The sequence below is a fragment of the Tachyglossus aculeatus genome, chromosome 25 (assembly GCF_015852505.1).
Source record: "Tachyglossus aculeatus isolate mTacAcu1 chromosome 25, mTacAcu1.pri, whole genome shotgun sequence".
Lineage (NCBI taxonomy): Eukaryota > Metazoa > Chordata > Mammalia > Monotremata > Tachyglossidae > Tachyglossus > Tachyglossus aculeatus.
The window spans coordinates 20,484,897-20,502,829 of record NC_052090.1 but is presented as its reverse complement, the minus strand read 5'-3'; the positions used below and the strand labels follow the sequence as shown (position 1 = coordinate 20,502,829).

Sequence of the window (17,933 nt, the reverse complement as noted above, 5' to 3'; positions counted from 1 at the left end):
AAGATTTTAAAAATTGTTTAGTAATTGTATAAATCAGCTACATGTTGTGAAAGTGCATACCCTGAAATTAAGAGTAAATAAATTATAAGGCATAGATGAATTATTACCTCAGGTCACTGGTTAGAGAATTCAATGAGTGCTCACTTACCTGATTTGTCTGGCTACTTAAGTATGGCTCAAAATCATCATCATTTACAGCATCTTTCTGATGAATCGAACCGTTCTGAACTGAAACTAAAAAGGAATCTCATATTAGACACAAGTTACTTGTCCACACATTAAGACAGTATTACAGTATTCTTAAGAATACTGGTTTTTGTTTATTTCTTTTTTTAAAAAAAGGGCTCTGAAAAAATTCAAATTTGTGAACCCAATCTTATTTTAAAATTACTTAAAATTTGACAATGTTCACATATTAACAAAATGCCTTTATTTCTGCTTTTCAAAATTTGGGAAATCTAAACTAAGAACATATTTATAGACTTTTACCAGCTAAATCGAATTTTGGAGCTTGGAAATGTTTACGTGTCAGAACACAATGTTTTGTTTTTTTATTTGGGTGAGGGGGAAAATTGTAATCAGAAATTGTTTAGTATTGTGCTGTGTATCCAAAAGTAACAATTTCTTTTCCAATTTGAAGATCTACCTTCATGAGTAAAACAAATTAGCTCACTAAAACACCACCACCATCTCCCTTAGAATTGTGAATGTGAGCAAAAGCTTATTTAAAGCAGCTCTCTTCCCAAAGCCATATTCTAAAGTTATCCCTTAATATCTATTTTAAAGTGAGTTCAGGAAAAAAGGTGTCTTCAGGTGGAATCCAAATGAAGACATAATGATAGAGCTTTTAGAAAAGAAAGTACAGTATCTTCTGTTAATCCATTATACTATATAGCTTATCTTAGAAATAATTCAGAAAGGAAAAACATATTTTTAACTGATTAAGGCTATTTTTAATTTTCAGTTCTAGAAAGTAGCTGCACTCACTTGGCATAACGTCATAATGCAGGAATATGCCACAGTAAGAAATCTTTCCAGCAGCTAAAGGGGAAAAATATGAACATCTCACAAATGGGTTTAATACAGCTTGACTAAGTCTTTTACAACACAAAAAAAATTAAGCTAACATAGTAAAGACAACTATAGCAACTACTTAGATGACATATTAAACAGATAAGCCCACCCAGGTCCCCTGAAGTTGGAGGGTGCTGTGGTTCACCCAGCCCCCAACCAGCAAAAACCAATTAAAAAAAAAACCATTTTTTGTACAGAAAAGTTGAAATTGCCATGCCATTGGAGATCCAGGTAACACTTAAAATTATAATTTGACAAAGAAAGGTAAAAGACAGGTCACTTTCAATTGTAGGATAGAGTTCAACACTCATTTTATATGTTTATTTTAAGCTTAAGACAAGCACAAAGTTAATGTCAGACATTATTATATTTACACTGCAGACATAGATATTATAAAAGGGAAGAAAGGCCTTCTTAAAAGTGTGGACTGACCCTTGGATAAAAGAGCAAAAAAAAAAAAAGTCAACTTAATTTTGTAGTGGTACCGACTGCTGCAGGAGCAAAACATTTAGACACATGCAGTTTTCAGGATTCACTTATTCTTCAATACAGGATATAAAGAAAGAGAATATGGTGTTTTATCTTATGATCCGAAAACGATTTCAGTTCCATAAATCGAAATGGACAAAATCTCCCTTGAATTTGACTCCTTAAGCTCCCAACTGCACCAGAGTGGACGGGTGATCATCGGCTCACTGGGCGAGGAAGTCACGGCAGGTTGCACAGGCTAAGATGAGCCTCCCCATCTGAGCTGAAAACTGTAGCCCGATTTGTGGGATGAACAAGCCACATTCCTGGCCATGGCTTTAGCTCCTTAGGGCCCTCAGGGAGTCTGATGCCCTCCACAAAGGCCTTAGAGAGCCTGACCCTGACTATTGGAATGTCTCACTTGTGGTGACTTGTCCAACCCAATTTGTTTGTATCTACCCCAGTGCTTGGTACAGTGCTTGGCACAGAGAAAGTGATTAACAAAAGCCACAAGTATTTATTTGCCTGATTTCACGCCCTTCACTCCACAGAAACTGCCCTCTCAGAGGTCACCAGTTATCTTTTGGACTGTGAGCCCACTGTTGGGTAGGGACTGTCTCTATGTGTTGCCAATTTGTACTTCCCAAGCGCTTAGTACAGTGCTCTGCACACAGTAAGCGCTCAATAAATACGATTGATGATGATGATGATCTCCTTCTTGCCAAATCCAGCAGCCTTTACTCCATCCTCGACCTCTCAGCTGCCTTTGACACTAACAACCAACCTCTTCTTCTGGAAACGTTATTCAATCTTGTCTTCACTGACACTGTCCTCTTCTGCTCTCCTCTCTCTCTGGCTGCTCCTCTTCACTCTCTTTCCTGGGTTCCTTTCCCGTCTCCCACTGATAACTGTGATTCCCTTCTAGACTGTGAGCCCACTGTTGGGTAGGGACCGTCTCTATATGATGCCAACTTGTACCTCCCAAGCACTTAGTACAGTGCTCTGCACACAGTAAGCGCTCAATAAATACGACTGAATGAATGAATGAATGGTGAACCTGGACTGCATCAAAACCAGGGTCAAACTGACCTGTGCCGCCCAAGTGTCAGAGCTGCTGGAACCCAAAATCAGTCAACGGGGCCATGGAGGTGGCCACAAAAGACTGCTTATCCCGTTTCCAAGAGTCACTTCGGCCTAGAGCCGAGAACGTTCACACCTTTAAACCGTGATACCTACGTGGCAATGGAGACTATGTCCAACCTGATATTTACCTCCGCACCTACTACAGTGCTGGGCACACAGTTAGTGCTTTAATACCATCATCAGGAGAATAGCAAAAAGAATAAAAATAACAACCTCTTTCCTCAAGGTACGGAATTTGGTCCTCTCCCATCACATGTAACAACATAATTGTTAAAAATGCAAATCCATTCCTAGAATACTGTATCTTGATCAAAATGGGTCTTCAGCTTAATTCTCAGCAGACTGTAGAAACTCCCCTCGAAACAAATGAGTAGCCATCCTGCTCTCAAATGTATTTTATATTAAGAGATTTCACAATTTCCTTTGGTAATTAATTATGTTCTACAAATTTAACCACACTTGTCAGGAAGTGTTTCCTCCTATCTAACCTAAATCCTTCCTCCTGCAATTTCAGCCCATTTCCTTTTGGTCTATCTTCAGTAGAAATTAAGAACAATTAGTCGCTTTCCTATTTATAATGACTGCTCATATTTGATGAGGCTATTAACTTATTTCTGAGACCAAATCACACTCAATGGTGATGTAAAAAAAAAATGATACACAAATACAATGTCTAAAAACACAAGAAATTAACAAGAAAAGGACATTTTATCCAAGGCGAATCACTCACAGTAATTGGCTTAAAATTAGAAACTGCTGATTGGAGAGATTGAAGGCTAAATCAAAATGGAGAGGCAAGCCCTATGTTACAGCTGCCACACAATTATGTGCAACCTGGGGAAACATCCTGCGGTATTTCCTTATTTATCCTATCATCCATAAATCCCATTCATTCAATTGTATTTATTGAGTGCTTACTGTGTGCAGAGCACTGTACTAAGTGCTTGGGAAGTACAAGTTGGCAACATATAGAGACGGTCCCTACCCAACAGTGGTCTCACAGTCTAGAAGGGGGAGACAGAGAACAAAACATATTAACAAAATAAAATAAATAGAATAGATATGTACAAGTAAAATATAGAGTAATGAATACGTACAAACATACATACATATATACAGGTGCTGTGGGGAGGGGAAGGAGGTAAGGCAGAGGGGATGGAGAGGCGGAGGAGGGGGAGAGGAAGGAGGGGGCTCAGTCTGGGAAGGCCTCCTGGAGGAGGTGAGCTCTCAGTAGGGCTTTGAAGGGAGGAAGAAAGCTAGCTTGGCAGATGTGTGGAGGGAGGGCATTCCAGGCCAGGGGGATGATGTGGGCCGGGGGTCGACGGCGGGACAGGTGAGAACGAGGCATGGTGAGATTAGCGGCAGAGGAGCCAAGGGTGCGGGCTGGGCTGGAGAAAAAGAGAAGAGAGGTGAGGTAGGAGGGGGCGAGGTGATGGAGAACCTTGAAGCTGAGAGTGAGGAGTTTCTGCCTGATGCACAGATTGATTGGTAGCCACTGGAGATTTTTGAGGAAGGGAGTAACATTCCCAGAGCGTTTCTGGACAAAGACAATCCGGGCAGCAGCATGAAGTATGGATTGAAGTGGAAAGAGACAGGAGGATGGGAGATCGGAGAGGAGGCTGATACAGTAATCCAGATGGGATAGGATGAGAGTTTCAACGAGCTGGGTAGCAGTTTGGATGGAGAGGAAAGGGCGGATCTTGGCAATGTTGCGGAGGTGAGACCGGCAGGTTTTAGTGACGGATTGAACGTGAGGGGTGAACGAAAGAGCGGAGTCGAGGATGACACCAAGGTTGTCACATCCTAACAGGCCAATCCCAGATGGTAAAACAATTCCCTCCCCACCCTCCTCTTCTTTTCACCCTGCTTCCTTCTGGCTTTCCCCTGTTCCCAGCAGTTTTACTGACCTCAAAGTCCTGTACCCCAAAGTCACCCCTACCTCCAGTAAATGCTTTTTAACTAACCTTCCCACTAGGAGCAGTGACTACAGCCCCCTCCCTCCTCCCAGCGTGTTGCCTACAGGTGGGATGGGGAGGTGTGGCTACCAACTGGGAAGAGGAAGCCAAAGGGAAGAGCACAGGATGGGGCTAAAAATAAGCAGCTGCTCCCAAAGGAAAAAGTTTTTAGGATTGGAGTTCAAACCAAGAATAAAAGACACTGGAGCAGGAATCTGGGTGGGGAAGTTTGCGATACGGGGAGGCAGGAAAGCTACTAGGAACAGGGGATGGGAAGCGGTGAATAGAGGGGAAGCAGGAAGGGATATATCTGAGAGGCTCGGCCATTGTATTGGGGCAGGTTCTGGAGCAAAACATTATTAGTGTTTTACGTCTGCGGCAAAAAACACACAATAATACAACCATTTCTGTTAACTGTGGTATTCGTTAAGGGCTTACTATGTGCCAGGCACTGTATTAAGCGCTGAGGTGGACACAGGCAAATTGGGTTGGATACAGTCCCTGTCCCACATGGAGCTCAGTCTTAACCCCCAATTCACAGATGAGAATGGAGGAATTAAGTGACTTACCCAAGGTCACAAAGACAAATGGCGGAGCTGGGATGACAGCCCACATCAGCGCTTAGAACAGTGCTCTGCACATAGTAAGCACTTAAATGCATCATTATTATTATTATTATTATTATTATATCCTCCTGACTCCCAGGCCCATGGTCTAACCATTTAGACCACACTGTTTCTCTCTCTGTTCTAGCTACATTATTCTACCATGGAGCATTAGCGCCTATAATGTACACCTTTCGATTTAATTTTTGAGCACTGCAAGTCTAATACCTCAACTCTTGATCATTACAGTCCATGAAATACTATAGGCTCCCAGCAAGGTCCTTTGGCATTTAAAAGAGAATAAATGAAATATGTGATCCTTTCCTTTCCACTTCACTTCATGAAGTTTAAACCATGCCCTGATAGAATTTGGGGCCGTGGGAACCAGGTGGTAATTTCTATTACAACATCATTCTTTTCCTACCTTCCCAAGAGCCCTAGACACGCCAAGAAGTTTAACCCAGCTCGTTTTGATTGGGCATGCACCGACCCCTGGAACCAAAAGATTCTAAATCAGCCGCAGGTGGATTGAAACTGGAAAGCTTCCTTTCTGAAGCACTACTGTGGCTCATGCACTCACTTTTGCAGTTATTCCAGCAGCTCTTGGGGTAATTGAGTGTTTAGGATCCTGCTCAGACTAGGAAATACCTTTGATTCAAAGTAATCAAGCAAAAACTCCTCACTCTCGGCTTCAAGGCTCTCCATCCCCTCTCCCCTCCTACCTCACTCACCTCTCTTCCCTCCTTCTACAGCCCAGCCTGCACCCTCTGTTCCTCTGCCGCTGACCTCTTCACTGTGCCTCGTTCTCGCCTCTCCCGCCATCGATCCCCGGCCCACATCCTCTCCCGGCCTGGAATGCCCTCCCTCCGCACATAAACCAAGCTAGCTCTCTTCCTCCCTTCAAAGCCCTACGGAGAGTTCACCTCCTCCAGGCCTTCCCAGACTGACCCCCCCCCTTTTCCCTCTTCCTCCCCATCCCCCAGCCCTACCTCCTTCCCCTCCCCACAGCACCCGTATATATCTTTGTATAGATTTATTACTCTATTTTACTTGTACATATTTACTATTCTATTTATTTTGTTAATGATGTGCATCTAGCTTTCTTTCTATTTATTTTGATGCCTTGACACCTGTCCACATGTTTTGTTTGGTTGTCTGTCTCCCCCTTCTAGACTGTGAGCCCGTTGTTGGGTAAGGATCATCTCTCTGTTGCCAACTTGTACTTCCCAAGCACTTAGTACAGTGCTCTGCACACAGTAAGCACTCAATGAATACGATTGAATGAATGAATGAATCTGGGTCCAGGTAAGGCAAAGACTGAAATAATGCCAGGAAAGTGCTCTGAACTTGCAGGGGAGACTTTGAACCAAGAGAGGGAATTTTTACTAACCGCTATTAAGATGCTCAGCCACGCTTAACTCTTTAGAATTACATCATAAGGTTATGTAAAATTTGCAGTTAGCAGTATTGGAGCTTAGTAGCCTTAAATTCTTGGTGGGTGCCACAGGTAAGCTGTTCTTCATTAAACTGGCCGAATCGATGTTTCACCCAGGTTTCCCTTTCCCTTTACCTGTGTTTAACAGAGCAAGACACAAAGAGCTATTCTGAGCGAGTCAGAGCTCCTGGTCAAGATGCCAGCAGAAGCAGCCCTGTAAGTAGCAATGTTCACCTAATGAAGACACAAAAGTTCTCGATACCCACTCAGACAATTTATATCTGTAAATACGTAGGTCTCAAAAAGCAGTCTTGTACAATGAAGGACTAAGGCTGAGAACCAGCAACACTATGCATAATTAGCACTCACAAGCAACCGCACAAAACATCTGAAGTGACATTTTTGACTAGTGAGCTAAGACATTTGTAGGACCTCATATAAGCTAAATTCCTTCTGCACACTGCACAGCCCAGATATTAGAAAATCCATATGTACTGTATTTTAGATCTAGACATGGACATGTGCATATGTATGAGCTCTGACCAGAGATCCAAACCACATGGGTGTATAAGGCTAAAAAGATTGATGGGCGTAGATTAGATTTTTCTCACGGTGTGGAATCTAAACTTGTTAGGGAAGGTGAAAGAGAGTCATGCTTAATGAGATGGCCTCGGGGTGTCACGTATAATCCTGTAGAGTGAGACACTGTGAACTTTGTGAACAGTGGTTATTCCAAAATTATTTAATGAGAACTTCTATTCTTGTAGGAGGGAAAGAAAGCCACTTCCTGGCCTTCATCCCTCCATAAAATATTTCAGTGGCCCTAGGGACAAAGCCCTAGTGGGAGTTATTCTTTTTTCTTCTCTGCTTTCTTCAGTTCTCTAGTTGGATGTTCACTATCACTACAGGCCTAGTATACTATCAGGCCTCATTCTGCCCCCTCCAAAAGCTAGTGGAGCAGGTGAAGAATAAGAAGAGTTTCCTCGAAGTCTCCTTATTTTAGGTGGCGATATAAATCCCACCTTGATTTCATATTGCATGTGTGCGCATATGTGCATGTAGCATTACTGAGGTGTGGCAAAACTGATACTCTGTGGATAAAATATTAATTGAAGAAGTTTGGGGAAGATCTGGACTATTTCATCTGAATCTGCAGCGTGGCTCAGTGGAAAGAGCCTGGGCTTGGGAGCCAGGGGTTGTGGGTTCTAATCCTGCCTCCACCACTTGTCTGCTGTGTGACTTTGAGCAAATCACTTAACTTCTCTGTGCCTCAGTTCCCTCATCTGTAAAATAGGGATTAAGAGTGAGCCCCTCATGGGACAACCTAATCACCTTGTATCCCCCCCAGCGCTTAGAACAGTGCTTTGCACACAGTAAGCGCTTAACAGATATCACCATTATTATCTCCACACCCCGCCCTCAATGGGATTTTTTGCACTCCACTTCCATTGTTTACTGTTATTTTTGAAAACATTTTAGGCACGGGGTGGGGGGGGGGGGGTTCTTGAGGGGCACTTGAGCTCTTTAAAAGTTTACATAAATCCAAAATTAAGTATAAAATCAGGAACACAGAATTGTAATATTATAAAAATCCAGCCACAAATCAATCCTGCTCTTTATGTTCAGAAACATCTTCTTAAAGCAGTGAAAATTACTGTAAGATTTTTGTCTTACTTAGGCCTCTGGTTTCTTCAAGGCAGAGTGCATCAGGGCAATAAAAAGACTGACACTCAAACCAGAGGACTGAAATAGTAGCTCAAATACAGATTTTGATGAGGGAGGTTGAAATTACTCGCTAAAATGAGGTTCTGGAATTCTCCTAATTTCAATTATGCATGTGATGTGAAGAAGTAGCACGACCTAGTGCAAAGAGCCTGAGAATTAGAGGACATGGGTCCTAATGCTGGCTCTGCCACTTGTCTGCTGAGTGGAACTGGGAAAGCCACTTAACTTCACTATGACTCACATTCCTCCACCATAAAATGGGGATTCCATTCCTGTTCTCCCTCCTGCTTAGACTGTGAGCTCCATGTGGGAGAGGGACACTGTTCAACCTGATTATCTTATATCTACCCACACCCAGTTTCCTATGGAAAATTCACATTTACTTAAAATCCGTAACTGAGTTAGCATCATTTAATGATTTAAGGCTTCTGTAACTCATATAAATCAATCATACTTATTGAGCGCTTACTGTGTGCAGAGCACTGTACTACGCGCTTGGGAAGTACAAGTTGGCAACATATAGAGACGGTCCCTACCCAACAGTGGGCTCACAGTCTACTAAAGAACTTAAAGCACATTGCCAATGTTTCTCAATGATAATTACATAGCTATGGGCTGTTATTTTTGCTGAGCCTCATTTCCCCTCAAATAATAAAGGACTTTACTCTCTCTCTGCAATGGTGAAGTAGTGTGGTCTAATGGAAAGACCACAGGTCTGGAAGTCAAAGGGCTTGGATTCTAATCCTGCTTCCGCCATGTACCTGCTGAGTGACTTTGGCCAAATCATTTAACTTCTCTGTGCTTCAGCATCTGTAAAATGGGGATTCAATACCTGTTCTCCTTCCCCTAAGATGGTGACTGTGAGCTCCATGTGGGACTGTGACTGCGTCGAACCTGATGATCTTGTATCTACCTCAGCGTTTAGTACAGTGCTTGCCACAGAGTAAGCACTTAAATACCAAGATTACTATTATTGGTGCCCAAGTGCTACTACCACCCCAAACTCCTACTTTATTTTTGTAAGAGACTTTCCACTGTTTATACAGCTGGTCTGTAACTCTCTTCTTTCTCCCTTTGCCAAGAATGAGGCAGAAGTGTGTTGTTCTGCTGAAACTGGGGGTAAGGGGAGAAGAGAAGAGGGTAATCAGATTAACAATGTTCACAAACAATATTCCCTCATATGAACAGGCCACCTAGTTTTCCTCCAGTGAATTGGGCAAGTCTAACTCTTAGCAGTGTACCCCCTAGAAATCTTCCAAAAGTCTGTGGCAAGTGTAACTTTCAGTTTCCAAATGGGGCAGTTCACACACCAAAATGTGCAAGCAGTAACACAGCCAGTATTAGAACTCAGGTTTCCTGGGATTCCCAGCCCAATGTTCTATTAGGGAGAGGGAGAGGGAGAGGGAGAGGGAGAGGGAGAGGGAGAGGGAGAGGGAGAGGGAGAGGGAGAGGGAGAGGGAGAGGGAGAGGGGAGAGGGAGAGGGAGAGGGAGAGGGAGAGGGAGAGGGAGAGGGAGAGGGAGAGGGAGAGGAGGGAGGGGGAGGGGGAGAGGGAGGGGGAGAGGAGGGAGAGGGAGAGGAGGGAGAGGGAGAGGAGGGAGAGGGAGAGGAGGGAGAGGGAGAGGAGGGAGAGGGAGAGGAGGGAGAGGGAGAGGAGGGAGAGGGAGAGGAGGGAGAGGGAGAGGAGGGAGAGGGAGAGGAGGGAGAGGGAGAGGAGGGAGAGGGAGAGGAGGGAGAGGGAGAGGAGGGAGAGGGAGAGGAGGGAGAGGGAGAGGAGGGAGAGGGAGAGGAGGGAGAGGGAGGAGAGGGAGAGGGAGGAGAGGGAGAGGGAGGAGAGGGAGAGGGAGGAGAGGGAGAGGGAGGAGAGGGAGAGGGAGGAGAGGGAGAGGAGGGAGAGGGAGAGGAGGGAGAGGGAGGAGAGGGAGAGGAGGGAGAGGGAGAGGGAGAGGAGGGAGAGGGAGAGGGAGAGGAGGGAGAGGGAGAGGGAGAGGGAGAGGGAGAGGGAGAGGGAGAGGGAGAGGGAGAGGGAGAGGGAGAGGGAGAGGGAGAGGGAGAGGGAGAGGGAGAGAGAGAGGGAGAGGGAGAGGGAGAGGGAGAGGGAGAGGAGGGAGAGGAGGGAGAGGAGGGAGAGGAGGGAGAGGAGGGAGAGGAGGGAGAGGAGGGAGAGGAGGGAGAGGAGGGAGAGGAGGGAGAGGAGGGAGAGGAGGGAGAGGAGGGAGGGGAGGGAGAGGAGGGAGAGGAGGGAGAGGAGGGAGAGGAGGGAGAGGAGGGAGAGGAGGGAGAGGAGGGAGAGGAGGGAGAGGAGGGAGAGGAGGGAGAGGAGGGAGAGGAGGGAGAGGAGGGAGAGCATCTGGTGTGGGGGAGGGGAATTCCTTCAGGTTATTTTTAAAATAAAAATGAAATAACCTGAAATGCAGTAGGAGCCCATGAAATATGACACATCATTTCCCAGAGGGAATCACCTCCCCACAGGGCACGAGGTAGAGGATTCTCCTCCCAAAGGACCCAACCAGGGCTTTGGGGACAGGACACTGCTTAACTCAAGCTTACTTCCAGTGCTGCCCAGAGATGAGAAACCTTATGGATTGACACAGAGTGGAATCCCCAATATATTATCCCTAGGGTAAAGTACTCAAAAGCGTTATTCATAAAATTTTGGGTTGCAGGTCTCACAGAAAGCCTAGAAATACAAATAAATGTGCCATTTTTGCTTTGTGACCTTCCATGAGATTAACTGGTTTATGAACACAGCATTCATTTTTACTGAGCATACATTCTTATCAAATTAACACCAGCTCTGATTTGCCATGCATTTTTTCTGTCAAACAAAATTAAAACACATTTGAAAAAATCCTTCTATATGCATTTTTTTAAACCTGTTTGCCTACCATGAGACAGCATACACTAAAATATTTAACACCTCTAGATATACCTCAGTGTTAAAAAAATAAAAAACATTCCCACTCGGGACGATTAACACTTATGGCAGGTATTTAATGAAGTGCTCTGATTTTATGTATTACACTGTCAGTGTATTTTGCATCTGATAAGACAGACTGCTTAAAAAAAGCAACTGGCATTTTTAAAGTTACAGACCATATTCCACAAATTTCACTCCTGAGATTCAAGCTGCAATAGTTCAGCATATAAGGATTGAAGAAACAAACAAAATCTTTGGCAAATTAATACAAATTTGTGGTCAACATAAATAACTGATTAAGTTCCTCATGTCACACCTCCCCCAAGTGTCAATTCCTTTGATAAACATCTGGAACGTTAAAGAAAAAGGAAAGGATATTTAGTCTAAAACACAAAATAGTTAGAAATCATTATTTACAGTGAATCACCCAAGCTAAATGTATATAAAAAATAGTTTCAAGGGAATATACTCATCAACAGGTTCCAGGTGTAAAATCAGGGAGCAATGAAGAGTTGGTTTTGATATCTGATGAAGACAGAGTTGGCACACTAAAGGATATGGAGGAAAATAACTCCAAAAACCTCAATTACTAATATTAAAAGTTTTAAATTTAGTGTATAACACCCTCTTTTACTTCGTTGTCAAGTCATCAAATTATCAATGTCTCAGAAGGTAGTTGATGGTCTCCATTTATTCATGTCACATGATTAAGTCACACTACGTTTGGTCAGCTGACAGCACTGTTCCTTCTTAAGCAAAAACAAAACAAAACAAAAAACAAGCAAAACAAAACTTTTTAATACAAATTAACCCTAGCCTCCAGTAGTATCTCATCTGGAGTAGTATCTGGAAATCGGGCTCTCCAATTTTATTCTTCTGGAGTCGAGTGCAAGATCTCAGATTCAAAATAACAGCCATCTTTTCTAAACGGGCTATCTAGTCATACCAACAGAACGGGGATTCATTAGGTTCAGTTTTGATTTCCCATGCATTGTTGCCTCAGAGCAAGTGATTTCAATAGAAGTAGTCATTACAGTATGGCAACATCTAACAACGTATGACATCGAGAGTTACGTGGGCTGCTAAATCTGTTGCCAAATTGTACTTTCCAAGCGCTTAGTACGGTGCTCTGCACCCAGTAAGCACTCAATACGACTGAATGAATGCTATTTTACAGGCCCCGATCTAATTCCCAGATGTCAAATAAAATGTCAATTTTAAGAATAGACTCGAGTTTACAAGTGCAAAAAATTTCTGCACCTTAAGTTACACCGAGTCTACAAGTGCAAAAATTCCTGCACCTTGTCTATACCGAGTCAACATGGCAAAAATTTCTGCACCTTAAGTTACATCGAGTGTACAAGCACAAAAATTTCTGCACCTTAAGTTACACCGAGTCAACAAGTGCAAAAATCTCTGCACCGCAAGTTACACCGGGTCTACAAGAAGTGCAAAAATTTCTGCACCTTAAGTTATATATGGCATTTTGGCCACCCCGTCGGTAGAATACCGTAGGAAAACCTTCCTTGGCCAAGATTAACACTTGGCCATCCTTTGCCAGAATTCCCCGCTTTTGATGAGGAATTCTTTCTCCGCATTTGGTGCCTCTCTTGTTTTAGAGAAGTGGCTACAAGACAGGGAAACGGTCGCTGCTGAGCATGACCCTGACCTCCCCCTTCCCCGGACCTGGGCTCCTTTCCCTCGGCCTTTCGACACAAAATGTTCCCTTCCCAAGGCCATCCGGGCCCCGCTTCCACCGAACGCCGATGTAATTGGAATAAAAGTAGCGCCACTCACCTTTGTTTCCCTGCCCTTTAGGTCGCTGTGTGACAAGATGAAAAAGGGGATGAGCGGAGGAAGGAAGGGAAGAGCGCGTTAATCAGGGAAATGGCCCCGTGCACGATGTTTTGTTGTTGTTGTTTTTTCCTCCAGCCTCCTGCCTCGTTTCTGGGGATCGGTTTTTCCTCCTCCCTATCGCTCCCGGCCCGCCCGCCCCATCTCCGATCCCCCAGGCCTCGTGGGCCGGATTCGCCCGGTCGATCGTATTTACGGAGCGCCGACGGTGTGCACAGCACTGGGCTAAGCGCTTGGAAAGGCCAATTCAATCAATTAATCAATCAATCGTATTTATTGGGCGCTTACTGTGTGCAGAGCACTGTACTAAGCGCTTGGGAAGTACAAGTTGGCAACATATAGAGACAGTCCCTACCCAACAGTGGGCACACAGTCTAAAAGGGGGAGACAGAGAACAAAACCAAACATACTAACAAAATAAAATAGAATAGATATGTACAAGTAAAATAGAGTAATAAATATGTACAAAACATCATATACATATATACAGGATTCAGCCGGATTGCCCCCTCGGGGTGGGGGCCCGGGGCCCGTTTCCGTGGCAACCAACTCACTGGCTCCCGCCCCTCCCTCCATTCATTCGATCATTATTTACTGAGCGCTTACGGGGTGCAGAGCACTGGACTAAGCGCTTGGGAGAGGACAAATCGGAGCCCCATGGGGCCGGTCCCTACCCACCGGCGGGCCTCTGCCTCTCTCTAATCATTCATTCATTCGTATTTATTGAGCGCTTACTGTGAGCACAGCACTGTACTAAGCGCTTGGGAAGTACAAATTGGCAACATATAGAGCGGGTCCCTACCCAACAGCGGGCTCACAGTCTAGAAGGAGGAGACAGACAACAAAACGAAACATATTAACAAAATAAAATAAATAGAATACCTGTGTACAAGTAAAATAGAGTAATAAATATGTACAAACATATATACACGTGCTGCGGGGAGGGGAAGGAGGTAAGGCGGGGGGGGATGTTGGGTAGGGACCATCTCTATATGTTGCCAGCTTGTACTTCCCAAGTGCTTAGTACAGTGCTCTGCACACAGTAAGCGCTCAATAAATAAGATTGAGTGAATGAATATACAGACGGTCCCTACCCAACAGCGGGCTCAGAGTCTAGAAGGGGGAGCCAGACAACAAAACACATTAACGAAATAAAATAAATAGAATAAATATGTACAAGTAAAATAAATAGAGTAATAACTATGTACAAACATATATACAGGTGCTGTGGGGAGGGGAAGGAGGTAAGGCAGGGGGGATGTTGGGTAGGGACCATCTCTATATGTTGCCAACTTGTACTTCCCAAGCGCTTAGTACAGTGCTCTGCACACAGTACGCTCTCAGTAAATGCGATTGAATGAATGAATGAATGAAGCAGCGTGGGTCAGTGGAAAGAGCCCGGGCTTGGGAGTCTGTGACCCAGCTGTTGGGTAGGGGCCGTCTCTATGTTGCCAACTTGGACTTCCCAAGCGCTTAACACAGTGCTCTGCACACAGTAAGCGCTCAATAAATACGATTGAATGAATGAATGCACGCAGTAAGCGCTCAATAAATACGATTGAATGAATGAGGCAGTGTGGCCCAGTGGAAAGAGCCCGGGCTTGGGAGTCTGTGACCCAGCTGTTGGGTAGGGACCGTCTCTCTATGTTGCCAACTTGGACTTCCCAAGCGCTTAGTACAGTGCTCTACACACAGTAAGCGCTCAATAAATACGAAATGAATGAATGCACGCAGTAAGCGCTCAATAAATCCGACTGAACTGAATGAATGAAGCAGCGTGGCTCAATGGACAGAGCCCGGGCTTGGGAGTCTGTGACCCCAGCTGTTGGGTAGGGGACCGTCTCTCCTATGTTGCCAACTCTGGACTTCCCAAGCGCTTAGCACAGTGCTCTCTGCACACAGTAAGCGCTCAATACAGAATGAATGAATGAGTCAGAGGTCACTGGGTTCTAATCCAGGCCTCCGCCCCAGTTGTCAGCTGAGTGACTCTGGAAAAGTCACTGCTCCTAGGCCTCAATTCCCTCATCCTGTAAAACGGGGATGGGGACCCATGAGAGCCGAGAGGGACAACCTTGATTACCCTTGTAACCCCCCCCCCCCCCCCAGCGCTTGGCACATAGTAAGCGCTCAATATGACTGAATAAATGAATGAGTCAGAGGCCATGGGTTCTAATCCCGGGCTCCCGCCACTTGTCAAGCTGAGTGACTCTGGGCAAGTCACTGCTCTAGGCCTCAGTTCCCCCCGTCTGTTAAAACGGGGATGGGGACCGTGAGCCCCGAGAGGGACAACCTTGATTACCTTCTAACCGCCCCCCCCCCCCCAGCGCTTGGCACATAGTAAGCGCTTAACAGTGCTTTGCACATAGTAAGCGCTCAATATGATTGAATAAATGAATGAGTCACAGGTCATGGGTTCTAATCCCGGCTCCGCCACTTGTCAGCTGAGTGACTCTGGGCAAGTCACTGCTCTAGGCCTCAGTTCCCTCGTCCGTAAAATGGGGATGGGAGCGCCGAGAGGGACAACCTTGATTACCTTCTAACCCCCCCCCCAGCGCTTGGCACATAGTAAGCGCTCAATATGATTGAATAAATGAATGAGTCAGAGGTCATGGGTTCTAATCCCGGCTCCACCACTTGTCAGCTGAGTGACTCTGGGCAAGTCACTGCTCTAGGCCTCAGTTCCCTCGTCTGTAAAACGGGGATGGGAGCGCCGAGAGGGACAACCTTGATTACCTTGTAACCCCCCGCCCCCCCAGCGCTTGGCACATAGTAAGCGCTCAATACGATTGAATAAATGAATGAGTCAGAGGTCATGGGTTCTAATCCCGGCTCCGCCACTTGTCAGCTGAGTGACTCTGGGCAAGTCACTGCTCTAGGCCTCAGTTCCCTCGTCTGTAAAACGGGGATGGGGTCCGTGAGCGCCGAGAGGGACAACCTTGATTACCTTCTAACCCCCCCCCAGCGCTTGGCACATAGTAAGCGCTCAATATGATTGAATAAATGAATGAGTCAGAGGCCGTGGGTTCTAATCCCGGCTCCGCCACTTGTCAGCTGAGTGACTCTGGTCAAGTCACCGCTCTAGGCCTCAGTTCCCCCGTCTGTAAAACGGGGATGGGGACCGTGATCCCCGAAAAGGACAACCTTGATTACCTTGTAACCCCCCCCCCCCCCCAGCGCTTGGCACATAGTAAGCGCTCAATATGACTGAACAAATGAATGAGTCAGAGGTCATGGGTTCTAATCCCGGCTCCGCCACTTGTCAGCTGAGTGACTCTGGACAAGTCACTGCTCTAGGCCTCAGTTCCCTCGTCTGTAAAACGGGGATGGGAGCGCCGAGAGGGACAACCTTGATTACCTTCTAACCGCCCCCCCAACGCTTGGCACATAGTAAGCGCTCATTATGACTGAATAAGTGAATGAGTCAGAGGCCGTGGGTTCTAATCCCGGCTCCGCCACTTGTCAGCTGAGTGACTCTGGGCAAGTCACCGCTCTAGGCCTCAGTTCCCTCGTCTGTAAAACGGGGATGGGGACCGTGAGCGCCGAGAGGGACAACCTTGATTACCTTGTAACCCCCCCCCCCGCGCTTGGCACATAGTAAGCGCTTAATAAATGCCGTCATTATTATTATTAACCAAACCGGGCATTTTTAAATTATTGATTTTCTCCGTCCCCGGGCCCGTGGTGGTCGCGGGCCTGGGCTCCCTCACCTGATCCACGCTAGTGGCTGACATTCTTCCCCGCCCCCCGAGGGCCGTGCGGGCCTGGGCCTGTGGGCGCTCCCTCCCGCAGCTGGCGCCGTGGGCCGGGCCGGGCCGGGAGAGGGAGGACGACGGGAGGAGGACGACGGGAGGAGGAGGAGGAGGACGGGGGACCGTCCGCCCTGTGTCCGTTCCGCTCGCTCTCCTCCCCGCCTTTCCCTCCTCAGCTCCGCAATGGCGGCCGGCCTCCCCCGGCTCACTTCCGCTCCGCGCCCGCCTGACCTTCCGCTCCCGCGCTGACGTTCGCGCCGACCCCTCCCCCCCCCCCCCCCGCCTTTCAGCGGGCCGTGGGTCACGTGAGCCTCGCGCGCGCCCCGCCTCGAGACCCGCGGGCCCAGCCCGCCCGCCGGGGCGCGCATGCGCGGGGCCGGCGGAAGCGGGCCACGTGAGCGCCGGCCGCAGGGCGCGCACGCGCGGGGCCGGCGGCGGCGGGTCGCCTGAGCCCCGGCCTGGGGCGCGCATGCGCAGAGCCCGCGGTAGCGGGTTGGGCGGCCTAGCGGAAGGGCGGGGAACCCGGCAGGAGGAGGGGGAAAAAAATGACATTCATTCATTCATTCATTCATTCATTCATTCATTCATTCATTCATTCAATCGTACTTATTGAGCACTTACTGTGTGCAGAACACTGTCCTAAACGCTTGGGAAATAAAAATCTGCAACATACAGAGACGGTCCCTGTTCATTCATTCATTCATTCATTCATTCTTTTATTCAATCACATTTATTGAGCGCTCACTGTGTGCAGAACACTGTCCTAAGCGCTTGGGAAATAAAAATCGGCAACATACAGAGACGGTCCCTATTCATTCATTCATTCATTCATTCACTCGTATTTGTTGAGCACTTACTGTGTGCAGAGCACTGTCCTAAGCGCTTGGGAAATAAAAATCGGCAACATACAGAGATGGTCCCTATTCATTCATTCATTCATTCATTCATTCATTCAATCGCATTTATTGAGTGCTTACTGTGTGCAGAACACTGTCCTAAGCGCTTG

At 46.4% G+C, this 17,933-nt stretch overlaps 1 protein-coding gene across 2 annotated transcripts in view; it reads right to left on the bottom strand.

The window, feature by feature from the left end:
- YTHDF3 (YTH N6-methyladenosine RNA binding protein 3) overlaps window positions 1–17,139 on the bottom strand; it is a 37,987-nt gene extending 20,848 nt beyond the window's left edge. The window contains exons 1-4 of one of the 2 annotated variants that reach the window (XM_038766430.1): window positions 16,886–17,139; window positions 13,122–13,146; window positions 988–1,041; window positions 149–234 (exon numbers count right to left, since the gene is read on the bottom strand). In XM_038766430.1, coding sequence (XP_038622358.1) covers window positions 149–234; window positions 988–1,041; window positions 13,122–13,146; window positions 16,886–16,909 — 189 coding nt within the window. In that variant the 5' untranslated portion in view covers window positions 16,910–17,139. The remainder of the gene's footprint in view (window positions 1–148; window positions 235–987; window positions 1,042–13,121; window positions 13,147–16,885) is intronic. The other variant, XM_038766432.1, reaches the window with a different exon arrangement.
- Between the last annotated feature and the right edge of the window lie 794 nt (window positions 17,140–17,933).